This window comes from Eublepharis macularius, chromosome 1, assembly GCF_028583425.1.
Source record: "Eublepharis macularius isolate TG4126 chromosome 1, MPM_Emac_v1.0, whole genome shotgun sequence".
In the NCBI taxonomy this organism is placed as follows: domain Eukaryota; kingdom Metazoa; phylum Chordata; class Lepidosauria; order Squamata; family Eublepharidae; genus Eublepharis; species Eublepharis macularius.
Window position 1 is genome coordinate 202,018,070 of NC_072790.1, and position 26,039 is coordinate 202,044,108.

Below are 26,039 nucleotides of genomic sequence, written 5' to 3' on the forward strand. Positions count from 1 at the left end.
TATACCAGTTGGAAACTAGGAAGAGACAGTGTCATATAACCGGCTAACTTTATAGGAACCAGAATCTTGGAAATAAAACTAGTGGCAATCAAGCCTCGTTTGGAGAATGGCAACGGCAAGCACAGATTCATAGAACTGAAAGAGACCATCAAGCCTTCTGGTACAGCTCCTGGATGAGATGCAGGAGCTCCATTCTGTCAGCACCAAGGCCATAGAACAATTTTTGTTAAGAAAGATTGCTTTTAAGACCAATGCTGTCATTATTACAGGACTCCAGATTAAGCTTGTGGGACCAACTGAAGCTGATATGAAGGCTGATCTTTAGCTGTCATGAATATCTATGAGGGTATGCCCAGACAAGAACTCTTGCCTGGTTCTCGTACACAAACACACAGTTCAGTTTATTCAAGCTTAACAGCCCATAGGCCATACACTATAAACAAAACTTAAGAATTAAAAATAACATTGTGCCACATCCATAATGCAGCTTTTGAAAGGCTACTCAGAAGCAATCTTAATCTTAAAAAGTCAGGAATGGTTGAATACTTCAGTTGCCATTTTTTAAGAAATCTATTTCTGGCCATTGCATGCTTTGAACAGTGGAAAAAAGTATGAGACGATGAGTCAACTATAGCCAAAGCGCAGTCACAGAAGTGCAGGTCTGAAGGTGTTTCGAGGAAACGGCCCTTCCTCTGAGTTGCTGGCAATACGTTGCAATGTGCGATCAGGTATGACCGCCTCAGTTTTAGAACTGCCAGCATATTAAGATAATGAGGCAGATACTTAATTCCTGCATGGAGTGGAAAGCATTTTTGCGTAGCATCCTTTTGAAGGGAGTCACAATAAAGCTTTAATCCTAAGGCACTTTCCTGGGAGTAAGCCCCTTTGAATAATGTTAGACTTACTTCTGAGTAGATTTTCTTAGTATTGCTCCCTAAGAGAGCAATCCTAAGCATATCTGCTCAGAATCCTACTCAGCTCTATTCAGAGGGGCTTATTCCCAAGAATCAGTTCTTAGGATTGCACCAATTAGTCAAATGATTGCAAAAAAAAGATCTAGAATTCAAAGATTTACTTCCTTTATCCAACCCTCCCCCCAACTTTGCCTTTCTTTCTGTCAGTAATCACTATTGGCTACTGAAGTGGACAGTGCCCCACTTAAATACTGCTTCTAAATTTGGATCTTCCAACAATACAGAATAGTCCTTGAATTTTCTCTCTATTAAAATTCTGAAATATTGCCATAATAGAGTAATTCATGTTCACAAATTTGATGAAACAGAAAATGTGAATGATGGCCTGTCTTTCTCAGAATGAGTGGTAGGTTTTGTTCATTAAAGTTTGAGTGATCACATGCTGAAGAGGAAACGACTTCCTTCCTTGAAGGCATTCAAAAGGCACCATCACCGAATTTTTGCCATATGTCAATTTAATCAATTAATATGTTGATTAGTTGTAAGCAGACGGTTAATTAAAAAATTTAAATTGCTTGGTAATGATTCTTTATACATACTTTCCTTTATAATAGAAGGGAAAATTCGGTGGTATCATATTTAACCATAATACTGTGACTGTACTATATACTTCAGCAGAATTTTTGTGTGTGAAGCTATCCACTCAGACTGTGAAATAGCAGTAATGATGTCTATATGATTCAAGTAAAGTCCTACCTATGAACAAATTATGACCTGCCTCTCAGTCACATGATTCCTGAGGTGGAACAGCTTAATTCTTTCCTCTTGCTTTTTGAATGTATTTAAAGTAAGAACATCAGATGAAAGCATACATCAAAGTAAACTTCACCGTCAAAATCAATATGGCTCTCAGTCTGCAGTGAGAAGGCAGCTTTCCAGAGGAGAATGTAGGACAAATTTTATGAAGGGTCTCCCTCTTGCCTTTGCCCTCCTGCAAGACACTCTTGCTTTTGATTATGAAGATCATAATTAATAACACTTTGCTGGTCACAGTTGGCAAGGAAGGACTGAAATAATAAGTGGGTATTATAAAGCTGATGTATGATGATAGAAGAGCCAATGTAATAACAATGTCCAGGCTGATATTTTTACAAGATGAACAAAAATACTTCATTTGTATAAGAATGGGGACATGATCCCTGATTTTAAATGTAAAGTTGTAGATAGTTTGTTAAATAATAAATTCTTATAACCAAATCTGTTTTACAAGCTGATTTCACTTCATCTATATATATAAAGACAAACGTCCTGACTGACTCATCAACGCCCAGCCCAAACCCCTGGACCTAGAAACGTGAAATTTGGGCAGGACGTTTCTTTTGTGAGGTAGGGGCTCACTAAGAAGGGATTTTAAGAAATTCACCCCCTAAGGGGTTAAAAAGGGGTAAAATGTGTTTTCCCATAGGGATACAGCTTCCCTGTGTGGCTGTCAGAGTGCTCCTCCCCACCCCACCAACTGCCAACTCAGCCTCCCTGAGGTCATTTGCATATGTGGCCTTGATTGGTCGTCATCCCAACATTCTAAACACTATGCGGGACACATGCAGTACCTCAGGACGCATTCGATGGCTGGCTTTCCTGTGTGGCTGCCAGGCTCATGGGTCAGCTGTGGAACTTTGTGTTCTGAGGTAAAAATCAGGCAAAGGAAACTGCAGACAGTTGAAGAAAGACAGTACAAGACTCCTGAATAGGGATTTTATATAAAAGTCAGTATTGCAGCTGAGTTTTTAAATGTTCATGGGGAGATGGTACACAACCTTTCTAGGGGCCATTTCAATGCGAACCTCTCACATGAACCTGCCGAAGTGCCCACCACACCACCTCTCCCTTAATCCAACTCCACCTCACACCTCTTGCAGCCATCATCTCTTCCTGCTCCTTGCTGCATCTCTAAGTTGCTTACTCTTTTTAGCATCAGTGTATCTTGCACGACATCTGCCAGAAGGCTTCTTGGTGGCAGTAACACCCCTTAAGCGCCATGGTGCTCTCATCCCAAACAATGAGCTTACAGTTCCACAGCACTTGGGCCATGTTGCTTTGTTTTGAGATGCTGAACAGGGGTGTTTCTGCAATGATGAGTTTAAGAGATAGCTTGAAGGTAGTGAAGGATCATATGCCATGCCTGTGAGAGCCTTTACCTTCCATGGAAGTGAGCACCTCTCTACTTGTCTTCCAGGATTGTTTTGCTTATAGAGAGACTCTGCTGCTCTGTGCACCTTGGGGTGATCTTGCTGGTACTTGGCCACTGCTACTTGGTACACCGCAGGAGCAGCAGTGGCCAAGTACCAGCAAGTCCCGAGTCCAAGGGAAAGGTGACCATCCCTGAAGGCCAGGGCACAGCAGTGATGACCCTAGCAGATCTAACAGCCACAATATACCCAGATATCGCCACTATCAGGGAGTAGTCCATGGACAGGCTATGCAAGCATGCCATTCTGACCCCCAAGAACGACAAGGCTGCCATCATTAATGAAACACAACAACTCCCTCAAAGGGGCAGAAATGGAGTACAGTTCTGTGGACTCAGTAGTGCAAATGGATGATGTGGTCCACTACCCTGTGGAGTTCCTCAACATGCTTAACCCTCCTGGCTTCCCAGCCCACAACCTTCTCCTCAAAGTGGGGGCTCCAGTGATCCTGGTCCAGAACCACAGCTCACCCAAACTCTGCAATGGCACCAGATTAGGAGTGGAAGCTCTCCACAGGAACATTATTGAGGCCACACTGTTCATCAGCAGTGCTTGGGGGGAGTCGGTGTTCATACCACGCATACCATTCATACCATCAGATAACCTCTTTGAGTTCAAGAGACTGTAGTTCCCACTCAAGGTCTGCTTTGCTATGACAATCCACAAGTCCCAGGGGCAGATACTGAAGGTGGCAGGAATTGACTTGAGGGAGGACTGCTTCTCACATGGGCAGTTCTATGTGGCCTGCTCTAGAGTGAGCTCACCCAGCAGCCTGGTGATCCTGAAGGGAAAATCACCAATGAGGTATACAAAGAGGTCCTTCAACAGAAAAAAAAGGTTGTACATATTTTTCACTTTATTTATTGCATGACAATCTTTTCCTTTTAAAAATCTCTTCAATAAATGTTACATTTCGAAATTCACTTCATCAGTTTTCGGCATCAACATACTTCGCTTTATTCAAACACTTTTGTGAAGCTTGGGTACTATGCTATTATACTACAAAACCAACTCAACCCCCCCCCAACCAAAAAATGTTACGTACCCATAAATGTTATGGGTAATAAAATGTTACGTACCCATAAATATCCATTCTGGGATATAGCATTTCAGTACATTAGAAGCATAGAGCAGCATTCATAAAATTTATTTGCTCCAAAATTCATCCCACTGTGTGCACAGGCATAAAATGTTAACTTAATCATTAAAACAATTTTCTAGATCTTATTAAACCATTCCGGTCTTGTTGGCACTTTTTTAATTTTTCCAAACAGGATATGGCCCCTGCTTTATTATACTATATAGAATGGCTCAGGGGGGTAGGCAGCAATCTTGAAATCCTAACTCTGCCATTAACTTACTAGATGGCCTTAGACAAGCTTTTCTCTCTCCTTGGATATACAAATCAATATTTACAGACTCCTAGTAGTTTCATTTCTGTTCAGTTTCCCTGGAGAAAATGGCTGCTTTGGAGGATGGGTTCTATGGCTTTATACCTCTCTGAGGTCCCTCTCCTCCCCATACCCCAGCTTCTCTAGGCTCAACCCCCAAATCTCCAGGAATTTCTCCATCTTGGAGTCGGCAGCCCTATTCAAGCAGCTGTCATCTATTGATCTCTACAGTTATGACCTTTTTTGTGATTCAGTTCAATTCCTGGTGAGACAGGTTTTTTTCTTTTGATTGATTTTCAACCTCATATTTTCTGCATACCTCAGGAGGCCTCCGAGTATGAAGAGAACCCTGCCTGTTTGCAAGCAGCTTGGTATTCTGTCTTTGCCATCTGCATAGAGGCCAGCCAATTTAGTATTAGGTATGACATGTTGATGGCTCACATGTATGACCCGACCATATAGGCAACTTAGGCATTCGTCTAGGATGCCAGGATTTAAGGGGCTTCCAATCAGATGGAGGTGAATTTGTTTCCTATATTCTAGCACTGTAAGGCCAGGCAAATTTCTATTAGATAATGGTGATAATAGTTGGCTTTTTCTTCTAGAGTAGATGAAAGTTCCAAACAAGATAGCCTCTGATGAGGATTAAAGGCACTAAGAGAGGGCTAGTATGGTATAGTAGTTTGCATGCCTTGCTAGGTCTTGGGAAAGTCAATTTCTAACCTCCACACATCCATGAACCTAATTGCATTACATTTTGCCAGTCATTTTCTTTTAGTCTAACCTACATCACAGTGGTTGTCTGGGGCAAAATGGAGGAAATCCATGTAGGTCACCATGAGCCCCATGGAATAAACATGGGCACGAACAGCATTACGAACAGAAAAGAACCAGGAACAGTCTAATCTGCTGTTCTCGAACAAGCTGTTCGTGAGGCCCCATCCTAAACGAACAAGTGGTCGTTGCAAGCCTCGTTCGTTGCATTCACCAGCCGTTTGTCAAGCCAGACAGTCTGGCACCTGCAATCAATCCCCTTGGCAACTGGAGGCAGGGAGGGACTGAACTCTGTCTGAACTCCTTCTGGCTTTAACCCTTCAAAGTACTTCCAGCAGAGAGTCCCGTTTTTGCCACTGTGAAGAGAAAATGACAGCCAACGGGGAGACCCGTGGATCATGCCTTTCCGGGGTGCAATCTCTCTGAAACTTGGGGAGTCTTCAGAGGACAGTGAGGATTATGTCCCCTGCAAATTTGATGGGTATTGGACATTGGGAAGGTCACTTTTGTAACCCCTCAAACTAGCTGCCAGCAGACACTGCTGTTTTTGCCAGGACAGGGCCCTTTAAACTATCAGCTGGCAGGGGGGAATCCCCCCTGCCACCTGCCAGCTGATAGTTTAAATGGATCTTTAAAGGGCCAGGTAAGTGGGTTTGAGGGGAGGAGGGCTAAGTGGGGGTGGTTGGGGGTGGGGGTGGTTCTGGCCCCCACAAACAATGAACATGTCCAGGAACAGTTCATGTTTGTCCATGTTCATTGTTTGTTGTTCGTGGATGGCAACGAACGACGAACAGGGTGTTCGGGGTTTTTTCCCCCATTCATGCCCATGTCTACCATAGAACTCAAAGTCCCCTTTTCTGTTTTTTTATATGATTCTGGGCAGAAACAGGATTGTCATCACTATGAAGGGAATGAAGAGATAGACTTTCAGCAGGCGTAAATGTGCCATTTACTGATATGTGCCAAATTGCTCTGAATGGGTCCATCACCACTACCACCACTTGCTTTGCTAGCTTGCTTTGTCAGAATGGCTCAAATGGTGCTGCTAGTGACACAAGCAATTCTCATCACTTTGGCAGAACTGTTCCCCTCAGCATATTTTGACAGCCGCTATCTTGCACTCACAGATGTTTCTGCTTTCAGAGCTGGTGGCAACTGGATCAGATTGATGCTCATTTTGTAGGTCTGCTTAATACTCTGTGTTTCCTATAAGTCACCGTCTATCACATTGTTGCTTTTGTCATCCCCTTGTAGCGATTCTGAGAAAGTAAGCAGTGTGACTGAGGTGCCACCAACCAAGAAACATAACAGCATGTATCTTACACTTCCTGATGCCCATGATACTGACTCTGGTAAGAGATTTTTTAAAAAACATTTTCTTGTGGGCAGACTAGTGCAAATGAAGGCGGACTATTTCCCTGAAAATGGTTTCTTGCCTTAGGCATTCATTCCCGATGGTATGCTATAAGAAATAAATTAATGAAATACATTGAAAGTTCATGCGTATCCGAATAATATGCCACAGAAGAGGCTATCTGCATTGTCTCTGCATGAGTCACATGCTGAGCTAGGGGCCAATTCTTCTATGCCTCTGCATCAGGTTTGATTGGACCATTCAGTCACTCCTGAAATAGAGGCAAAGATGCAAAGGAGGTTGCCTGTTGTGTCTCTGCCCATCACGGCTCTAGGCTTGCTTCCTTCCCATTAGAAGCGAGCCCAGCATAGTGACTCATGTAGAGACATAAAGGAGGACCTATTACAAGCAGGTAATTTTACTCTTGCATGTTTTAAAACTCTTTTGAGTTTTAAGTGTAAAGCATCCCTCCAGTTGTAATTTAGAAAAAAATGCCTTGAGGGTCAGAAGTTTGGGAAAGACTGCTTTAGGTTTATGTAGTCACACAAACCACTCGAACTAAAATTATAAGGTAAAAGAAAATCACAGTCCAGTCAAGTCATATGCTCTAGACTTTTTCAGTCTGGCTTCAGGCTGGAATATGGGACAGAGACGGCACTGGTGGCTTTAGTTGATGTTCTCCACCTGAATGTACCGCACAATAAGGGGATAACTGAATTCTCTAAGGAGACTATATAAATTTAATAATTCAACAAATGAGTTATACCCTAAGTATCCACTAATTGGATATTTACTACATAGGGTATAACTCACTTGTTGAATTATTAAATTTATACAGTCTCCTTAGAGAATTCAGTTATCCCCTTATTGTCTGGCACGCTTCCTTTTCCTTCCCCTTTGAGTAGTTCCGTGAAGGAAGCTCCCCCCCCCCTTTTTCGGTTTGCCGCTCCACCTGAATGTAAACAAAGGCTATGCTTCTTCGTCACTCCTACTGGATTTATTGTGTGCCTTTAATACAGTATCTTGTTGAAATATTTGGAGGCAGAAGTAGGTATCAGGATGTGCTTTGGATTGGCTGAAATTGTTCTTTATGGACTCAACTTAAATTTAAAGCCCTTAGAAGAAATCATCTGTAGCTTTGGAATTGGATCCCATCGATATATTGATGACACCTAACTCTATATCTCTCTACCCAAATCTCCTGGGGGTGTGGTAGAGGTCTTGAGTCACTGCCTAATTGCTGTGGTTAAATAGCTGAGAGTCAACAACTTGAAAATGAACCCTGAAAAGATGGAGGTAATGCCAGTTTGAGAAGCGTGAGGTCTTGAAGGATATTGCGCTTCCCACTTCTGATGGGGTTCATTTGACGGTTGCTTACTTGGTTAAAAGTTATGGGGTTATAGTGGACCCAATATAAAGTGTAACCACATAAGAGGAAACAAAATGATACCTACAAATAATGAAAAACAATTACAAAATTTGTTTGAACATATACAAACATTCACCAGAATATAGTCAATGACTACTTGCAAGTTTATATGAATAGAAATAATACATGAGATCTGAATAACCATACAAAACAGCCACAATTTAAAAAGCTGGATCTCTGATGAACATTATAGGACAGCTGGTAGCAGTGACTTTTGAATTATCTTCTTCAGATACATAAGTATTATTCTTACCTTCAGAAATGTGGAGTATGCTTCTTTTTCATATAAAGACAACTGGAACAATCAAAATACTAACAATAAACAATCCTGAAAAGTCAAACAAGCCATAATATACTCAATAAGATGACGTTCATATATTTTGTTCATATCTGTTATAAAAGAAGATATAACAAGCTAGAAAACTATATATTTACCACTGAAATGCAATGCTGAAATTCACCATTTTCTCTCTCAGGTCCATGCAATGCAAGGTCACAGCTGTGAAAACATTGCTGACTCATGCCTATTTATTAGGAATACTCATTGCATTTCAAGGGGCCAAGAATGATTCAGATAGTGGACAACATATCCAACCAGTTGTTCAGACCACTAGGTTGTATAGTGTCCACAGTATGAATCCAGAAGGCCTCTCCTTGAAACAAACTACGATTAATATCACAGTGATGTTCAGACTGTATATTTTCAATAACAAAAAGAAAGAACTGCTAGAGCTATGATTCTTGTCTTAAAAATGCAATACAAATGGTGCCTCTAAAGACTTATTACTCAACTTACCACACTGTTCTGTAATTCTAGTTCTCAGGGAACAACTAGTTTTGGCAATATATAAAAGATAGCATGGACAAATCAATGCATAAATAACACATGGAGTTGCAGTTGAAAAAAATCTTAATTCAAATATTCTACCTGTAATTGGGTGACTGAAAGTTTTAAGCTGTATAACCCAGGGCAATGCACACAATTCCTGCACTTGAAATACACAACACATTCCTGAAGCCTGAGGCCAGTAAGTTTCAGGGTATCCCCTATTGAATAGGTTTCATGAAAACCTGCTACAGGACATCTTCCACATCCTGGAATGTCACTGGCCAAATACCAGTGCTTCAGAATTATACATTTGAAGCTATATGCTAAAGGAGAAAATTCCATGGAAAAGCATTTTGCTTTCTTTTACAGGTCTATTGTTTTCAATCAATGGTTCCAATCTCACTTTACCATCTGCTCTAATTTTGGCTGCCACAATAACCCGCAATAATAATAATAACTGCACTTATATACTGCTCTTCTAGACAGATTAGTGCCTCACCCAGAGTAGTGAATAAGTTAGTGTTATTATTATCCTCACAATACAGCTAAGAAGCTGGGGCTGAGAAGAGTGGCTTACCCAAGGCCATCTACTAAGCTCATGGAGGTAGTGGGATTCAAACCTGTAGAGTGCTGATTCACAGCCAAACCACTTAACCACTGTGCTACAGCAAAAGGTAACCATGGGCTGAAAACTGAGATATCAGAGTGTTGCGTTCAGCCTGATGCCTCTGTGGGAGTGAGGTGTTGTGTTTGGTATGTAAGAAAGAGTTACATAGCTGGGCAGGATGGTGACTAGCATATTATAATAAAGAATTTCTGTCTGTTGGTTTTTTATGCAATCTGACTTTCAAATGTCCCTTATCTACATAAACAATAGCGTCCCAAACATCTACTTATCTGAACTCATTTGAACAGGGCTGTTTACAGGTGCCACTCTGAAAATGGGTAAGACCAACAACTGCCTGTACTTGTGCATTCTCTGTAGTGATGTGAACTCTGCCTTATAATATGGCCTGCCTGATTAGATCAGGAAGGCTCCTACAGTTCTGGCTTTCCACAAACTATGTAAAACAGGAGGACATTTTTACAAAGGAAATAGGACTGTATTATAAAGAATGATTCAGGAAAACTCTTCTATAGAGGGAATGGGACTGTGGACTATACTACTAATATGTATTTCCTGTTGCTGTATATTTTGCTCTCACTGTATTATATTTCTACTTACATAATACAATTTCTTGCATTGTTTAACATGTCATGTTTAATACTTATGCCTTGTTTCAGATTTCTGCAGTCGTGTTCTTATTACATCGTTTCTTAAATGATTCCTTATCCTGTTAACTGAGCTGACTTACATTATGTAATCCACTTTGAGTCTCAGTGAGAAAGACGGACTATAAATAACATTAAATAAATAAACTGGCATGAGGTTGAGTGATATTCATTTGTTGAGGAAAGGGCTTCAACTTTGTTCTTGGCTTGCTGTTTAACACAAAACTTACTTCTTATAAACTCCAATAATCTCTGTGTTCAGATAATATGAATGACACTTACCTCATATGTGCAGGGATATACTATTGACTGAACTGCAAAAATCAAAGTTCTGTATCATTGTAATACAACGTGTGCCAAGAAAAATTGGATCCTGTGATCTCTCTGTTGTTAAATCTTCAAGCCACCTTACTGGATAAACAACAAATAAACTTCCAATCAAAATCAAATTTAAACTATTAAAACTATTTTTAAGTTAATGGATAAAAGCAAAACAAATAAAGGCAACAGTAGCGAAAAGTGTGTAGCAGAAACAGACACAAAAAAACTCTACTACTAATAGCCGTGTTTGAGCAGAAGATTCTGAGAGAAAAGTGACTCCTTAATGGAAGTGAAGTAGGCTGTTTCTGATGGCTTCCTCTCACATGACATAATTTATCACTAAATTTAGTGTTTGAGTTGCAGCCTCTGAGTGATCTAATTTTCTTTTCCAATTATAACAATTTATTACTTAAGTTATATTTCCTGAGAGGTAACCGTGTTAGTCTGTTGCAGCAAAAATAAACAGAAGTCTTGTGGCACTTCAAAGACAAACAAGTTTTTGTTCCAGCATAAGCTTTCTTTGGCTAAAAGTCATGTAAAGAACCCAAATGTAGAATTGCTGAGCTCTTCTCAATATTATGAATTTTGTCCTTTAGTCAAAGGCATTCATATTGTCATCACTGGTTGGCAAGGAGATGGAGAAACAAGCCCGCCATTTTCAGTTAGTTTAAGGAGAGTGACGTGATTAGAGTGTTAACATAAGTATTGTGTGCCTATATGTTTCAGGCTCCCAACGAGCTTCTTCTATCGCAGCATCACGGCTGGAGCAGGCCATGTCTGAAGTAACCATGCATAGTACTACTTTGAAGCAAGGACCTACACAACTGCGGACCACTCTTGAACAGATCTGGTTGCAGGCTGGTAAGTCTCTTGTTTTTTTTATGATGTACAAGATGTTTCTCATGTCAGAGGAATATCTTGCGCATCTCCTTTTTTTGAGAGAAGTACTACTTTGGTGGAGTGATAGTGATAAACTATCTTGATTTCAGTAAGGCTTTTGATAAGGTTCCACATGATATTCTTGTTGACAAGCGAGTAACGTGGCTTGCATCCTAATACTCTTAGGTGGATTTGTAACTGGTTGGCAGGTCACAACCCCAGAGTGCTTGTACATGGTACCTCATCTTGGAGACGAGTGAAAAGTGGAGTGTCTCAGGGATCTGTCCTGGGCCTTACGTTGTTCAACATCTTTATAAATGACTTGGATGAAGGAATAGAGGGGATTCTCATTAAATTTGCAGATGATCCTAAATTAGGAGGGGTTGCAAATACAGTAGAAAGCAGAATCAAGATTCAAGGTGATCTTGACAGGCTGGAAAACTGGGCTAAAACTAACAAAATGAAATTCAACAGAGATACATATAAAGTTCTACTTTTAGGTAGGAAAAATCAAAGGGATACTTACAGGATGAGGGAGACTTGTCTTGGCAGTAGTACATGTGAAAAGAATCTAGGGGTCTTAGCAGATTATACACTGAAGAGGAGTTGGCAATGTAATGCTGTAGCTAAAAGGGAAAATGCAATTTAGGATGTATCAACAGAAGTATACTGTCCAGCTGGGCTTTTTTTCAAGGGGAACGCAGTGGAACGGAGTTCCGGCTCCTCTTGAAAATACTCGGCAATAGTGCTTGAAAATAATATTATTTCAAAGAAACCCGTGTGTTTCTTCATTTCCCTCTTGAGAGTTCTGCCACCTCTTTTCCCAGAAAAAAAACCCTACTGTCCAGATCACGCAACATGATTGTATCACTTTACTTTGAGCTGGGTATGTTTATGCTAGAGAGCAGGTAACTTAGAGGTGATATGATAGCCCTCTTCAAGTATTTGAAGAGCTGTTACATAGAGGATGAAGCAGAGTTATTTTCTCTTGTCCCAGAGGTTCAGACCAGAAACTATGTGTTAAAATTAAACCAAAAGAGTTTTCAGGTAAACCTTAGGAAGCTCTTCCTGACAGAGTGGTTCCCCAGTGAAATAGGCTTCCTTGGGAGGTGGTGGACTCTTCTTTCTTGGAGGTATTTAAGAAGAGGCTAGATGGCCACCTGACAGCAATGATGGTTCTGTGACTCAGTATGAATGTACGCAGATCAGGAGAGGAAGGGCATAAAGGGATGAGCCAGTGTTATGCTCTTGTGGCCCTTTCTTACATTCCCAGGGTAATGCTGATCACCACTTTGGAGTCAGGAATGAATTTTTCTTCAGGCCAGATTGGCTGGGGATCCTGGAGGTTTTTTACCTTCCTCTGGGCATACAGCAGGAGACACTAGGGGAGGTGGGGGGGGGGGAGAGATAGCTGTGAATTTCCTGCATTGTGCAGGGGGTTGGACTAAATGACCCTTGGGATAAAATCCAGCTCTGTGTTTCTATGTATCTATGTTTACTGTCATTCCCAGTTCCAGATGGTAAATTCTGTTCCAGATTATGGTTGCTACTTGTCTGGGGAAAGAGGCATAAGGGGATGCTATTTACTGGTTGATGTTATGTAACTCCATGCCATGAAATGCTTTAACTGCCCATCGCCACATGTTAAACTGCTGCTTAACAGGATATTTTCCCTACAAGCCCTATTCCAGATTCTGTTCTGTACTAGCAATCTATTTTGCAGCTCAAGGTTTCATGTGTTTTTATGTAACTTTCAGAATGGTTTTCCAATCAAGCCGGTAGCCTTCACTATGGGTTTCTCTCTTCTGTGTAGTCTAGAAAGACCTGGGTCTGTTATCTTCTTAGACTTTGTAAATGCTTTAGAGGGCTAGAAACCCAAATTTAAAAAAATCCCATGAGACTCCTTATAGTATTGTGGCCATGCACAGGTTGAGCTTCCATGATTTGGGAAAGCCTGTAATAAAAATTCTTTCATTTCTACAAACTTAAATATAGGATTGGGATGCTCAAATTCAGAGCGTAGGCATTTCAGCCCACTGAAACTCCCTTCAGTTTCTCAGTTGCATTTAACAAATTTCAGCAGATAATATCAGCAAGCAGTAGGATCCGCTTGTCATTTGTGGTTGTGTTGGCTCGGCTCATCAAGATTGCTAAAAAATAATTGTCAGATATCAGAAGTAAATGATCGAGGAGGGTCAACACTAGTTGTTAAATTGTATGGCACTGTTTCAACCCGTTCCTTCTTAAAGGCCACCTCCCACCAACCCAACATTGTTTAATTCTTAAGAATTTTTAAAAATCCTTCATGTAAGAAACACGTAGTCTGAAATTAGAATAGAGAAAACAAGGTGCACAATCCGCTGCTATAGTGGGCGATTCAAACTAGCAGCTCTCTTCTCTTTCTCTGGAATCTCATTCCTCCACCCCACCTCGGGCTGTCTTGTATCTTCCTTTGAGGAATCAGTAGTAGCTGCAATGAGCATACAAATGCCTTATCCTGAGCCAGAATATTGTCAGGTCAGTGTCGTATATTCTGATTGACAACAGCTTTCTAGAGAATGAGTCAGGGAATTTTTCTCCCAGCACCTGTTACCTGAGGTCTCTAACTGGTGATGCCAGGGATAAAGTCTGGCATTTTCTGAAAGCAAAGCATGTGCTCTACTAACTGGCAATAACTCTGCTCCAGTGCCAGAGTGCAGCTAGATGGAAGGAAACATCTGGTTGAAGACAAACGAATATAGCTTCAGCAGTGAGCCCACTGTGAAAGTGAAGTTATCGCTGTTTATTCACATGTACATCCTTCATGTCTGATATGGTTGGGGCGAGCAGGGAGAATTGTTCCTGTTTTCAATAGAAAATGAATTTGTACAATAATGGCTGATCAGTTCTTGTGTAGATTACGCCAATTCCCAAACTTACCTCCTCTGAACAAATTTCAAAATATTTAAAACCCAGCATAAAAAAAATGAAAAGAAAGTAAAACAAATATGCTAGGAACATAAAGAAGAAAAAAGGCAGACTCTTCATGTGAAATGTAGGAAGAGAAGTGAATAGGAAGAAGTTATAGGGAGATGATTTATATGTGCCTTTATAGGAGCAAATATGTGTGTGTGGTGGGGACAAAATCTTACCTCATCTGCAGCCCAAACCCTGCACCTGTTTCAGACCCAGGCACATCTGTCTTCTCTTCACCCTTAATTTACCTCAGTTTTCCCCTCCTACCCAAGATCTTTGTGCTGCTTTCCAGGGTTATTACCCAAAGAACTTTCCCAGGAATAAGCCGCACTGAATAAAATAGGGGCTTACTTCTGAATAGACAGCTTTAGGATTGCTTTCCAAATGTCCCACAACCCCTGCTCCTGTTCAGGGATGCCTGTCCTGTAGTTTGAGAATCTAGACTTTGTTGTCAAGAATATGGAGATATTTTACCACAAAAAAAAAATTAGTAAAGTTTCCACTTGCCATTTCCTTGGCTGTTGGCTTATTATCCACTCCTCTACCATGTAGAAGATTTTTATCCCACAAGGCATCCATGCCTTCAGTTTGTAGTACTGTATTATTTTAAGCCTCTTCCTTTGACCGCAGTGCCTCACTCTGCTTGCCGTTACTGGTACTCTTAACTAACCCTTTGCTTTACCAAATATGGCCACTCACAGAAGAGTTGCTCTTTTAATTTGATCCTGTATTGGCTGAATGCCCACTGCATGAAATCTACAAACTTTAACAGGCAGACTGCTAAATCATGTTCCAAAGTATATATGCCAAGTGATTGCTAAAATATCAAGGCTCTCTAAATTCTCCTTCCAAAACTTACCAGAAGAATCCTGTATCTTTCCTTCCCCAAGGAGCATATTAGACATTTACCCTTAGAAAAACATTGGAATGAGTACACCATCAATGTGCAGTGCACTGGGATCGAGGGCAGCACAGGACAGTGAGCGAATGGAAAACATCTGTTCTCTTGAGTTATGTGTACAGTAGAATCTCCCCCCCCCCCATCACATAACATTTTAAATATATTTTTTTTGTGATGGGAGAATTCCTGGGAAACCAGACAGCAAATTAGAAAAAGGGTGGGGTATAGAGAGACAGTTTTTAAAAAAGGACTGGAATCTGTCTGCAATTTGCCAGGTTCCATACAATTGCAACATCATCAGTGGAATCTGCTGCTTCTCCAGGGAATATTGGTCATAGTTCACTGCTGGGCCTCCCCCTCCCCTTACAAATACTCATGCTTCTCTTCTACCTGCCAAATACTTTCACTTGTAACTATGATGTTCTTTTCCTTATTAAGATTTCTGTACAGGCTTTGCTGTAGCCAAATAGACCACTGTGGCATAAATAGCTCTAACCCTGCCCATGTTGCCTCTAGTATATCACTCTCCTGCAGTGAGATTCCTGTGTTAGCTGAGCTGCCTTAACCAGGGAGTACAGAAGCAGGCTGCAGTTCACAGGGCTCAGCCTGGGGAGCAGTCTCTTGGAAAAAGCCCTAAGAATACCCACATAAGTTGTATGTCAAGTTCAGACAACAGGAAACACAGAAGATCTTTCTCAGTGGGATTTTAGGAAGAGAAAAACTTTGTGGTTCGGCACTTTAGAAGCAGAAAGCAATTCTCCAGCTACAGCTCTGAGACATGTGGGAAAACTTGTGGAACTGTAGAGACTAGGGGCTGAAGTAACCATTGGGTCTAGTCCTCACTGTGCATTAGCCCCCAATGTAGGCATGTGGTAGAATACGCAGACATTTTTCTGCAGAAGCTCTGCGTCATCATTTGCAAAGCCTTTGGAATAACAATATTTGCAGTAGCTATCAGTGGTCTGAGTTTTTGATGTCAGGTAGTTCATACTGCAGAAATCCTTTTAAAATCCATTTGACTTTTAGGGGCAGAAATGCAATTGTTCTTGCCTCCATAGTGATGAGGAGAATTATTCTTGACATCATTTTGGAAAACTTCCAAAGCTTCAGATCAGTCAGCATTTAACATTACCCAAGCTGTGCTTTTCATTGTACATCGCTGGAGATGGGGCTGAAGGAAATCACAAAAAAGAATAAGCAAGTCAAGCAAGAACTCAGCATGCACTCTGCAAAGGTCCAGCAATCTGGGGAGTCTTTGCTGATGTTCTGGAGAAAATGAAAGTACAACAGTGATTTAAGAGCCAGGATTCAAATGCCACAGCTCAGAATCCTCTTGGCCCTGGAAATCAGGTGTTTAATTTAGTACTATCCTGTTCCAGTTGGGTTGAGAGCATGGGGAGCACTAGGGAAATTTGGGGAGAAACTGTCCTGGAGCAGAGATCAATCAGCCTCAGGCAGCAGAGAGTAGATAAGGAGGCAGCTACAGGTAGTTGGTTAGAATGAGATACTGCAGGACCAGGGAGAGCTCCCGGGGTCAGAAGGAGTCCATCTGACAAACTAGGAATCTCACATGAATCCTCTTTCAGAACCCCTTCCTCAAATGGCTTTGTAAGATATTTAAAGGGCCAGCGCTCTAGCTTGTAACTGTGCAGTGTGGCATTGTTGAATGGTTTAAAACATGAGCGGTATGCTTTCTTCAGTGGAAGAACCTTGGGAGGTTTGTGGATTGTTTGGCAGACCTCTCACTATGTGACTGACTGTTGGAAATCGCTAAGAAAGAGATTCAGAATAAACTTGCCAGCATGACAGTGCCTTTATATTAATCTGTGGTGCTGCTGCATTTGGAAGACTTTGTACAGTCCTGGTTTCCACATCTTCCTTATAATTTGAGGCTAAACTCCTCTCATGAAATGTCTGAGCTGCCTCTGCAAGTGATCTTGTAACTCTCCACCTCAGAGAAGTCCTTCAGGGAGTTACTTTGCAAGTTATGAATTTGGCTGTTTCAATAGCAATGAGATCTTCTGGCCAAAAGATCCTGACTTGATGTCATCATAAGAAGAGCTATCATCAGAGGAGGGCAGGAAGCTAAAGAATCCGCCTTAAGTCTTTTCAGACTAGAAATACTGTAAAACAAAACAAATAAAATACATTCAAAACAGCTAGTAAGTCAACAAAGAGTTACAAGTCTACTTAGGGCACATGGAGGGCCAGAAAGAAAAATAAAACCAACTCTCTTCTAATGCATTCAAGTTTTTTTGCTCACCTCGAGGTAATTTTTGCTGTCTGCTAGGTAACCAGATGAGGAAGGATTTACAGATCTGATTCAAACTATTCCTCATTCTTCCTGTCTGATTTCTGCTGCACCCACTGTAAATTACTTTTTTAGATTAGCAGTGCTTCTGGTTCAACAGTAAGCAGAATGAATGACTAATAGGAGCATAAAATTAAATTTCTTGGAACACATGTTTATTGTAAGCCTAAATAAATCTCCCTTTGTCATACCATTTTTCTTCTCAGTTGGCTATGTACTCTTCCTTTCCTCTTTTGTTTTTCAAGCCCGTCAGCTGCTTTCCTTCTCCTTCTGTCAGGAGGATTCTGGCTCTATCAGCCTATTTTAAAAAATAATAAGTTGTAGAGGTTCTTTTAAACTGTTTTTTAATTTAACATTGTGCAAATTAAGCCACCCACACATCTCCTATTGATTATATCTGTACTTGCAAATAAATGGGGTCGAGTTTAAGAAAGTCTTGCTGCCATGAATATGCTTTGTTCTCATTTGCATCCAGTCTTGTTCCTTTTATGGTTTTCATTTTTTTATATCTAATTGTTGCAACTAAAGAGGATTTATAGGCCCACAGTTTCACAGTAGTTGAAAAGGTGAAAAGTGCTCTTCAGCTCTTATTTGCTATAGGCACACACATCTTTCCCCATTTCCCCATTTCTTTCCCCTCTTCTTTCTCTCTCTTTGTAAGTAGAATTGTTGGTTGCTAACAGATTGACGAATATGGTAATAACCTTATGCAATATTCTGCCTGCTATCCTCATTTAGCTCCCAGCTCAGCAAGATATTTTATGCGTCTGTCTCTTTTTTTAATGCATGTGAATAAGCCTGCTGATTTCATGCTCAATATTCATTGCATGTTTAAGTACCTCTCTGAAAATGGGCAAAACAAAAACTCAGATTTGGGACTATGCCTAAACTTCATATATATCCATATTTCATTTTGAGAGAATACTGCCTAGGGCTGCTGAGAAGGATAGGGGAAGCTAAAAGTACAAGCTTATGGGCGCTCTGGTCACCCAGGGGGCCCAGCAAGGCTATGCAAAATGCTATTTGGCGAGAGTAGCAGCATGCTTATTCTAATCAAGCACTTTGTATGTGTTCTTCTAAATATGAAGGGGGGGCAGAAGGAATCTGCTCTCAGCAGTCCTGATTATGTCTATTTTAGCTATTGCTCTCTGTTTAAGGCCTTGGGAAGCTGCTGCCAGTAGGAATAAATAATACTGGGTAGCGTGGGTCCTTGGACTACTATAAATGTCAGGGGCGACACCTGCCTGTGCCCTGCTCTTAGTTGCCTCTTCTCCCCAGGGGCCTCAGCTAGGGTTGCCAGTCTCCAGGTGGTGGCTGGAGATCTCCAGGAATTACAGTTGATCTCCAGGCCATAGACATCAGTTCCCCTGGAGAAAATGGCTGCTTTGAAGGATGGACTCTGTGGGATTATAACATGCTGAGATTCCTCTCCTCCCCAAATCCTGTCCTCTCCAGGCTCCATCCTCCAAATCTCCAGGAATTTCCCAACCTGGAGCTAGCAACCCTAGCCTCAGCCCTCCCCTAAGATGCCCTGACTCATCTGTTGGTCTCAGAGGAGACCCAACAAAGCCCCAGGTGATGCACAGTAGCAAATGCTCACTGCCCAAACCCTAAGTCAGGCAAGCAGCCCCGCATGAGGCCTCCACATGGCCAACTCATGAGGCTCTTAGGCCCCAGCTCATGAGATTTCCACAAGGCCTTCACACAAGGCCTCTCCGTGGGCCACATAGAAGGGCCAAGCCAACAACAACAAGGAATACTTGAGTGCCAATCACACCTGTGCCTCAACCAGCAGTACCTCCTAACCAGGCATCAGGGAGCCTGGGTGAGGCAGGAAGGCCTCCAACTTCTGCCCCAGTCATTGGGAGATAACCAGGCAGGGCTAGGGGTGGGGATTCTCCCAGAAGGTGCTCCAGCCCTTGGCTGCTGGATTGACCCAGATCTTAAGGGGCAGGGATAGAGGCTTGGGCTGGAGATGAGGGGAGGATAAAAGGAGGGCTTTTGACCCAGGCCAGGGATGAGTGATGGAGGAGCAGCCATGGCACTGAGAGACAGAGATGGGGCAAAGAGGCTAACTTCTAGGTAAGCAGTGTGGGCCCATAGTAATGCAACTCAGACTTTCCCATTTCTGAGGCCTGTGGGGAGCCCTCATAAGAGGGTAGCCAGGACAACAGACGGTCAGGAGGTGGACACTACCCCTCTAGAGGGCTTACAATAAAGCGGCTTGATATGTTCTTTGATATATAACCATCTTGTTTCTTAAGTCAGTCCTGTAGGATGTTATTCTCAGAATGTTGAATTCTGTTTCCAGTGCTTTATTTGGTATTTTTTCTATGCTCGTGCATAATTGCAGATTGCAACGCACTCTGGCTGGGTATAGTACTGAGCTTCTGCTTGTGGCGTTAATCAACAGTCTAGGCCTTAAAAGTGATAAGGAAAATCAGTAATACCCCACAAATCACATTGGATCTTTCTGTGGCCTTTGATACTGTTGCCACATCCCTGCAAACATGTGAGCATGTAGCGAATTAGCTTGCGTATTTGTGCATGAGGTGGAAACAGAGATATTTTACTTAAACATATGGCTATGAGTAGCTATGTGGAGTGTGTTTCAGAAGGAAAAGGACAACAGAAACAGATTTAAAGGTTTAACAAGAAATATGGAATTTATTGAGGGATCTTGTACAATATGGGTTGGAGGGGACTATCCTAAGTAAATACTAGCAAACAGGGCCAGATCAACGGGGGGGGGGACATGGGGGGGTAGTCTGCCCCCGGCACCACCACAGAGGGGGCACCAGGCGCAGCTGCTAGCCGCCGGGAGCACACTGGTGGCAGCACAGGCAGCTGAGCAGCCACCTGCGCCATTCACCTGTCCCGCAGGACAGGGAGCGCGTGGCAAGCCGACCACCCCCTCAGCAGGGCAGTCGAGTGGCACAGAGGGCTGGGAGGCCACCTGTGCCATTGGCCTGCCCCCCTGAGGGGTTGCTGGCTTGCCACATGCTCCCTGTCCTGCAGGGCAGGCAAATGGCACGGGCGGCCTTCCAGCCACCTGCGCTGCCGTCACTCCGCTGGCGGCACACTCTGCCCCTGCATGATGACGTCACAGACGTGACGTCATCACGCAGCACCAGGAGCATGCGTGCACTGCGCACGCATGAGGGGGGCCGGACTTGGGTTGCCCTGGGCACTGGCAACCCTAGATCCGGCCCTGCTAGCAAATACTAATTCAGAGCAAAGACAAACAAACAATATAACAGCAATAACCAGAAATCAACAAGAGCTACTTCAGTTTGGAGCAGGAGTTACTTCTAAGTTAGCAGGGTGAATGTGGAACAGGACAGAGGAGAAGTGGTGCACTGAAACCATCCTTCCAGGTGTGTGATCCTAAGTAGCAAAGAAGAGCAAAATGCCAGCTTTCTGTGGTGCCATGTGGGTTTGAAAATAGGAGGAGATAGATTAAAGTGGGGAGCAAAGATATACTTTTCCTATTCTGCATAGAAATCAGGAGGAAGAAAGAAAAGTCACAGACAACAATGAAGCCCAGATCAGACTCAAATTGCTGGGTCTAAAGCCAGGCTAGATATACTGTTTTGGGCCCATAGGTTAATGTGAATCCTTTTTCAGGACACAAAGGAATTGCAACAGAGAATTAAAGGATAACTTGGGACTTGGGCAACTTATCAGGAGAAATCTATAGAAGTGGGAGTTGATTTAATTTACCTGAGCAGCAATCCTGATTAATGAAGGCTGATGCCCTGGCCTCCCTTGTGATTAGGTATGGCAGAATGCTTGATGGTCCTAGAAGGTCAGTCATTGTCCAGAAAAGTCATGGTCTGAATTTGTGATGAGCCCTCAGGAAGCCAACAAATAGAACAATTGTCAAGGGATTGGCTAGGCCCCCAGTGGCGCCTGACTGCTTTACTGTGAGTGAGTCAGCTTTTATGATGCCTGCAGCCTGATCACAGTGTCTCAGTTTTAATATTAAACATGGGTTCACTCCCAGAATCTAAGTCAGCATAGGCCCTGAGAAACCATAGAGTTGACAAAAAAACGTGGCCAGGGCAATTTTCAGGGTTCTCTTGAGAACTGATCCATCACACACACTTGTTGGGGCTGGGAGCTACCACATCCAGGCTAATCAAGATTGCTTAGTTCTGTGGCATCTAAGAGACATAGTTATCCTAAAGGGATACTTTATGGTTATACTTTGTAGTATTGCCAAGTCCCTATACCCTCACGGCAGGAGGCGAGGACCTGGCACTTACTTTGTGCTGGTTGCTTGCTCTCAATTTGCATGCTGTGCATTACCTGTGTGATGACGTCACTTCCAGAAGTGATGTAATTGTGTCAGGCATGGGAGTACTCCTGTGCTTTGTGCAGGACTGAATCGGCCCATTTGGGGCCAAAATCAGCCCCCAAACAAAGCGCAGGAGCATTCCCACAGCCAGCGTGCCGATGTCACTTCTGGAAGGGATGCAGTCGTGACCCCTGTGTATTCCTGGTGTGCCTGCCAGTGGCAGGTGACCTCCAGGGGGCTTGCCACCTCCTGCCAATCACTGGCAGATTATTATTTAATGTTTAATATTAAACATGGGTTCACTCCCAGAATCTAAGTCAGCATAGGCCCTGAGAAACCATTCCCAGGGTACACCCCTGGGAATTAATTTGCCTGCCACCGACGGGCATCCAGGAACCCTAAATCTTTGTGATAACTTGGTTTGCAGGGAAATAGTTAGAGGGATAGGGTCCTTGCAGGGGAAGGGAGAGCCTTTACTCTTGTTTGAGACAACAGAGAGTGGAGGGAAAGAGAAAGATTCAAGAAGGAGTAAGAGCAAGGGATCCCTAACCAAGGCTAGATACACCTGCTGGCTAGGCATCCCCTGGAATCATAAAACTATCAAACTATCAAACCGCCACCATGGCAATAAGGCTCTTCAGACAGGTGGTATACAGGAATAAAATACATAGACAACTTTTAAAGTCCAATTAAATTGTTAAAAATGAGTAAACATTAAAAAAAATCTAAAATAAAAGCCATTAGAAAGTTATTTTTAAACAAATAAAACACAGCAGAGGAGACCATGTGATAATAAATAATATAATGGCTTGGATCCCATGGAAGAGTTCCATGGGTAGTTTTGCCAAGTAGGCCCCCTCTCCTGCTTTAAGGCCTGCCATGGACTGTGTTAAAGTTTCCTGCGTTGCTGCTTTGCTGCTACACAAAGATTGCCCTGCACATGTGTGTTCAGGTACACGTGTCAGTTTCCTGCCTGCTTGTTAATTGCCTTGCTGCTGCAATAGACTGTGTAGTTCCCTGACTCCATGTCTGGTTAACTGCACAAAGGACTCTCTTCCTGGGCAGCCCTGCCCAGACCTATATCTGGACTTCCCAGTGTGTGTTTGGACTTTATTACAAGTGTGCCCCGTGCCTGCATTGCCATCTGCCACGGACTGTGCCTGTTCCCTGCTTTGGACTGTGTTTTACGTACTGTTCCCCCTGCCTCCATGGAAGCCTGCCTCATATGGGCCCAAGCCGCTGCTAGCAGCCGGGCGCCTGCCAGGGAAACCTCCAGCGAGCCTGGCTAGGCGCTCCCTGGTCAGTTCCCGCCTGGAGCCTCCCGCGGGCCAGTCCCCGAGCTTGCCCTCGCTACCGGGCAACCTGCAAACCAGCCCCAGCTATGCCCAGCCGGCAACCATGTTCTTAGGCAGCCAGAAGACCCAGGGAAGAAGACTGCTTTGGGAAGCCATTTTGGTGAAGCGGGCACACCATGTCCGCAGCGAGAGTACCTCGCCCCGCTCTGCATATCTTAGGAGCTGCCCCGGAGAAGGAACTAAGTGCCGACCATCCCAAGCACTTAGAGAATGCATCTCAAAGAAACCTCCGCATTCCAGAGCTGATGACATCAGGACAAGCCCTGTCCGCTGGAACATCCATTCAGCCCACTCGGATTTCCCCCTCCCTCTTTTGTCCCCTCTTCCTGAGGTGTCACTTATCACAATCAGATTACCAAAGTGGCCCATCTAAGCCATTCAGTACCCATTAGACCCTTTGTTTTAAACTGTGAGAACCACCAAGTACAGCACCAGCCCCAGGGTACGTTTTGGGGTATTTAAGTCGGTCTCTCAGACCGCATGGTGCGCGTGCCATCCTATCCAGACCCCCTTGCTGTCTCTCTGTGGCTCCACTGCTGGCATTGGACCACCTCGCTGTTCTGTCTCTGCTTCGCTTCAGGATTGTGAGTATTCCCCACCATCGTTGGGAACCTGCTATGCGAAAGTCTCTATATTTCCTACTCTGTATCTCCTAGGTCTTGTGTGCCTTCTTGTGTGTATGTGCAAGTTCAGGCTTACGCCACACTATTAGTAAATACACGTGTTTGAACATATTCGTAGTCTGCCTCTTTGTCACTAGAGTGTCTGGAATCGGGACCTCCGTAAACATAGGTTAGATCCGCGCTATTTTTAGTTACAGACTGCAAAGCTAATTTCCCCATTATAAAAAGCAGTTCTGGTAACAGTAGACAGAGAGGATATTTTTACCAATTCCCCCTTCCTGCTACAAACTTCCAGATCCCTCCTCAAAGCTGCTCCTGGAGGTCCATAGGAGCATCATTTTGAGGGGTGTTTTCGGCTGCAGCAGGAGGGGTGTAAGGTGGTAAGGTTGCACTCTGAACACAAATCATTTCCATTTACAGAAATTTCAGTGAATCCAAGCCATCAGCAATATATCTAGTTTTCAGCATGACCTAATAATTTGGCAACTGCAGATGGGCATACGTTTAGATATTTGGAAACCTTCTATGGATGCTTATGTGCAGATTTCTCACTATTGTTTTCATACTTTTATTTTTATTTGTATGAGACTTGCTGTAATTTTCCTTACATAGGCGTAGTTGTTGTTGTTATTATTAGTTTTATTGTTTCAAATGAATAAATAATGGACAAACCTGTGGATACTTCAATCCAGAGATTGGAGTAATGAACAGACAAGGCAGATCTTTCTACAAAACTGAGAAAAGCCTTATGTTTGCAGAAAAGTCTGAAATCTCAAAAATGATACATTGGGTGGGGGAGATTAACCTCAAAACGGACAATTTTTAATTGGGTTTCAACATGAACTGCAGGTCCCCTGCACAAGGTGCAAGTACCTCACTGCCCTCTGCCCCTCAGTTCCTTGCACTCCCACTTTGGCCCTTGGGTGAACTGGTAACCCTAGCTTAGGTGCTTGTTATTGTTCAACAACAGCCACTCCATGAAACCAAGTGTTGTGCATTGGTTAGTTCTGGGAGACCCAGGTTCAAGCCCCTACTCTGCCTTGGGCTAATCACACCCACTCAGCCTAATCTATCTCTCAGGGTCATACTAAGGATAAAAAGGAAGAGGGGAGAATGATATAAGCTGCTTTGGATCCTCACTGTGGAGACAAGCAGGGTATAAATAAAGTAAATAAATATAGCTGAAGATGAGGTCAGATAAGAAGTAGGTTTGTGGGTGTGTGGGAATGAGAGAAGGAAGCAGAGAAAGGTGAAGATATGAGGGTTGCCAGGATGAGGGAAAGAGGAAATAGTACGGGAAAGGGGATACAGGGGAAAATGAGGTGCCTTACACGCATCCTTTGGAGTTCCCCACTATTCAAATAGGCCCAGCTCACCGGCCATCACTGCACAACTGGGCCCAGCTCGTCAGCCAGTACCATACAACTGGTTTTCCCAGGTAGTAGCTGCCAGGAGGAGAGAAGGAGGGTAAGCTGAAGATAGAGAGCAGATAAAGGTGGGTTGGCTGGAAAAAGGGAAGGAGAGAAGGAAGCAGGAAAAGGGGAGAGATTATGGGGCTTTGGGGGGAGAAACAGGAAATAGTAGGGGAGAGGCAAATGAGATGACACCTCAAGTCCTTGTGGTCCTCCAAGTGTTTGTTTCTAAACTCTTTAGTGAAGTTGGTAACCTGAGATCCATTACAGTTTATTAAACAAAAGCTACCAATCACTTGTGGTAAAAAAGGCATTTTTCTGTGATTATTTCCTTTTTTATTCTCTTTTACAGTACTGTATTTCAGACACAGAATAGTATTCAAATAAAAAGTATTCTCTTAATTTACAATCCAGTAGCGTACTGTTGTAGTTAAAAGTGCGAGACTAGGATTTGGGACATCCAGGTTTGAATCTCCACCCTGTCATGGAAACTCACTGAGTGACTTTGGCCAGTCACATACTCTCAGCCTAACCTATGTCACATGGCTGTTGTGAGGCTAAAACAGAGGACAGGAGAACGATGTAAGCCACATTGGGTCCCCAATGGAGAGAAAGATGAGGTATAAATGAAGTAAATAAATAATAATGGCCCAGTCCATGGCAATTCATATACAGCAAAACCACCCACACCTATTAAATTTGACACTTGAGAATTAATTTTCCCCCCAGTCCTACTCCTTGTTACAAAAGCAACAGCAATTTATAATGGA

The 26,039-nt window shown here is 42.9% G+C and overlaps 1 protein-coding gene across 1 annotated transcript in view; it reads left to right on the forward strand.

The window, feature by feature from the left end:
- The window catches only part of TTC7A (tetratricopeptide repeat domain 7A), a 243,016-nt gene that overhangs the window by 165,886 nt on the left and 51,091 nt on the right, over positions 1–26,039 (forward strand). Inside the window, exons 17-18 of the mRNA XM_054984113.1 lie at positions 6,583–6,680; positions 11,260–11,394. Coding sequence (XP_054840088.1) covers positions 6,583–6,680; positions 11,260–11,394 — 233 coding nt within the window. The remainder of the gene's footprint in view (positions 1–6,582; positions 6,681–11,259; positions 11,395–26,039) is intronic.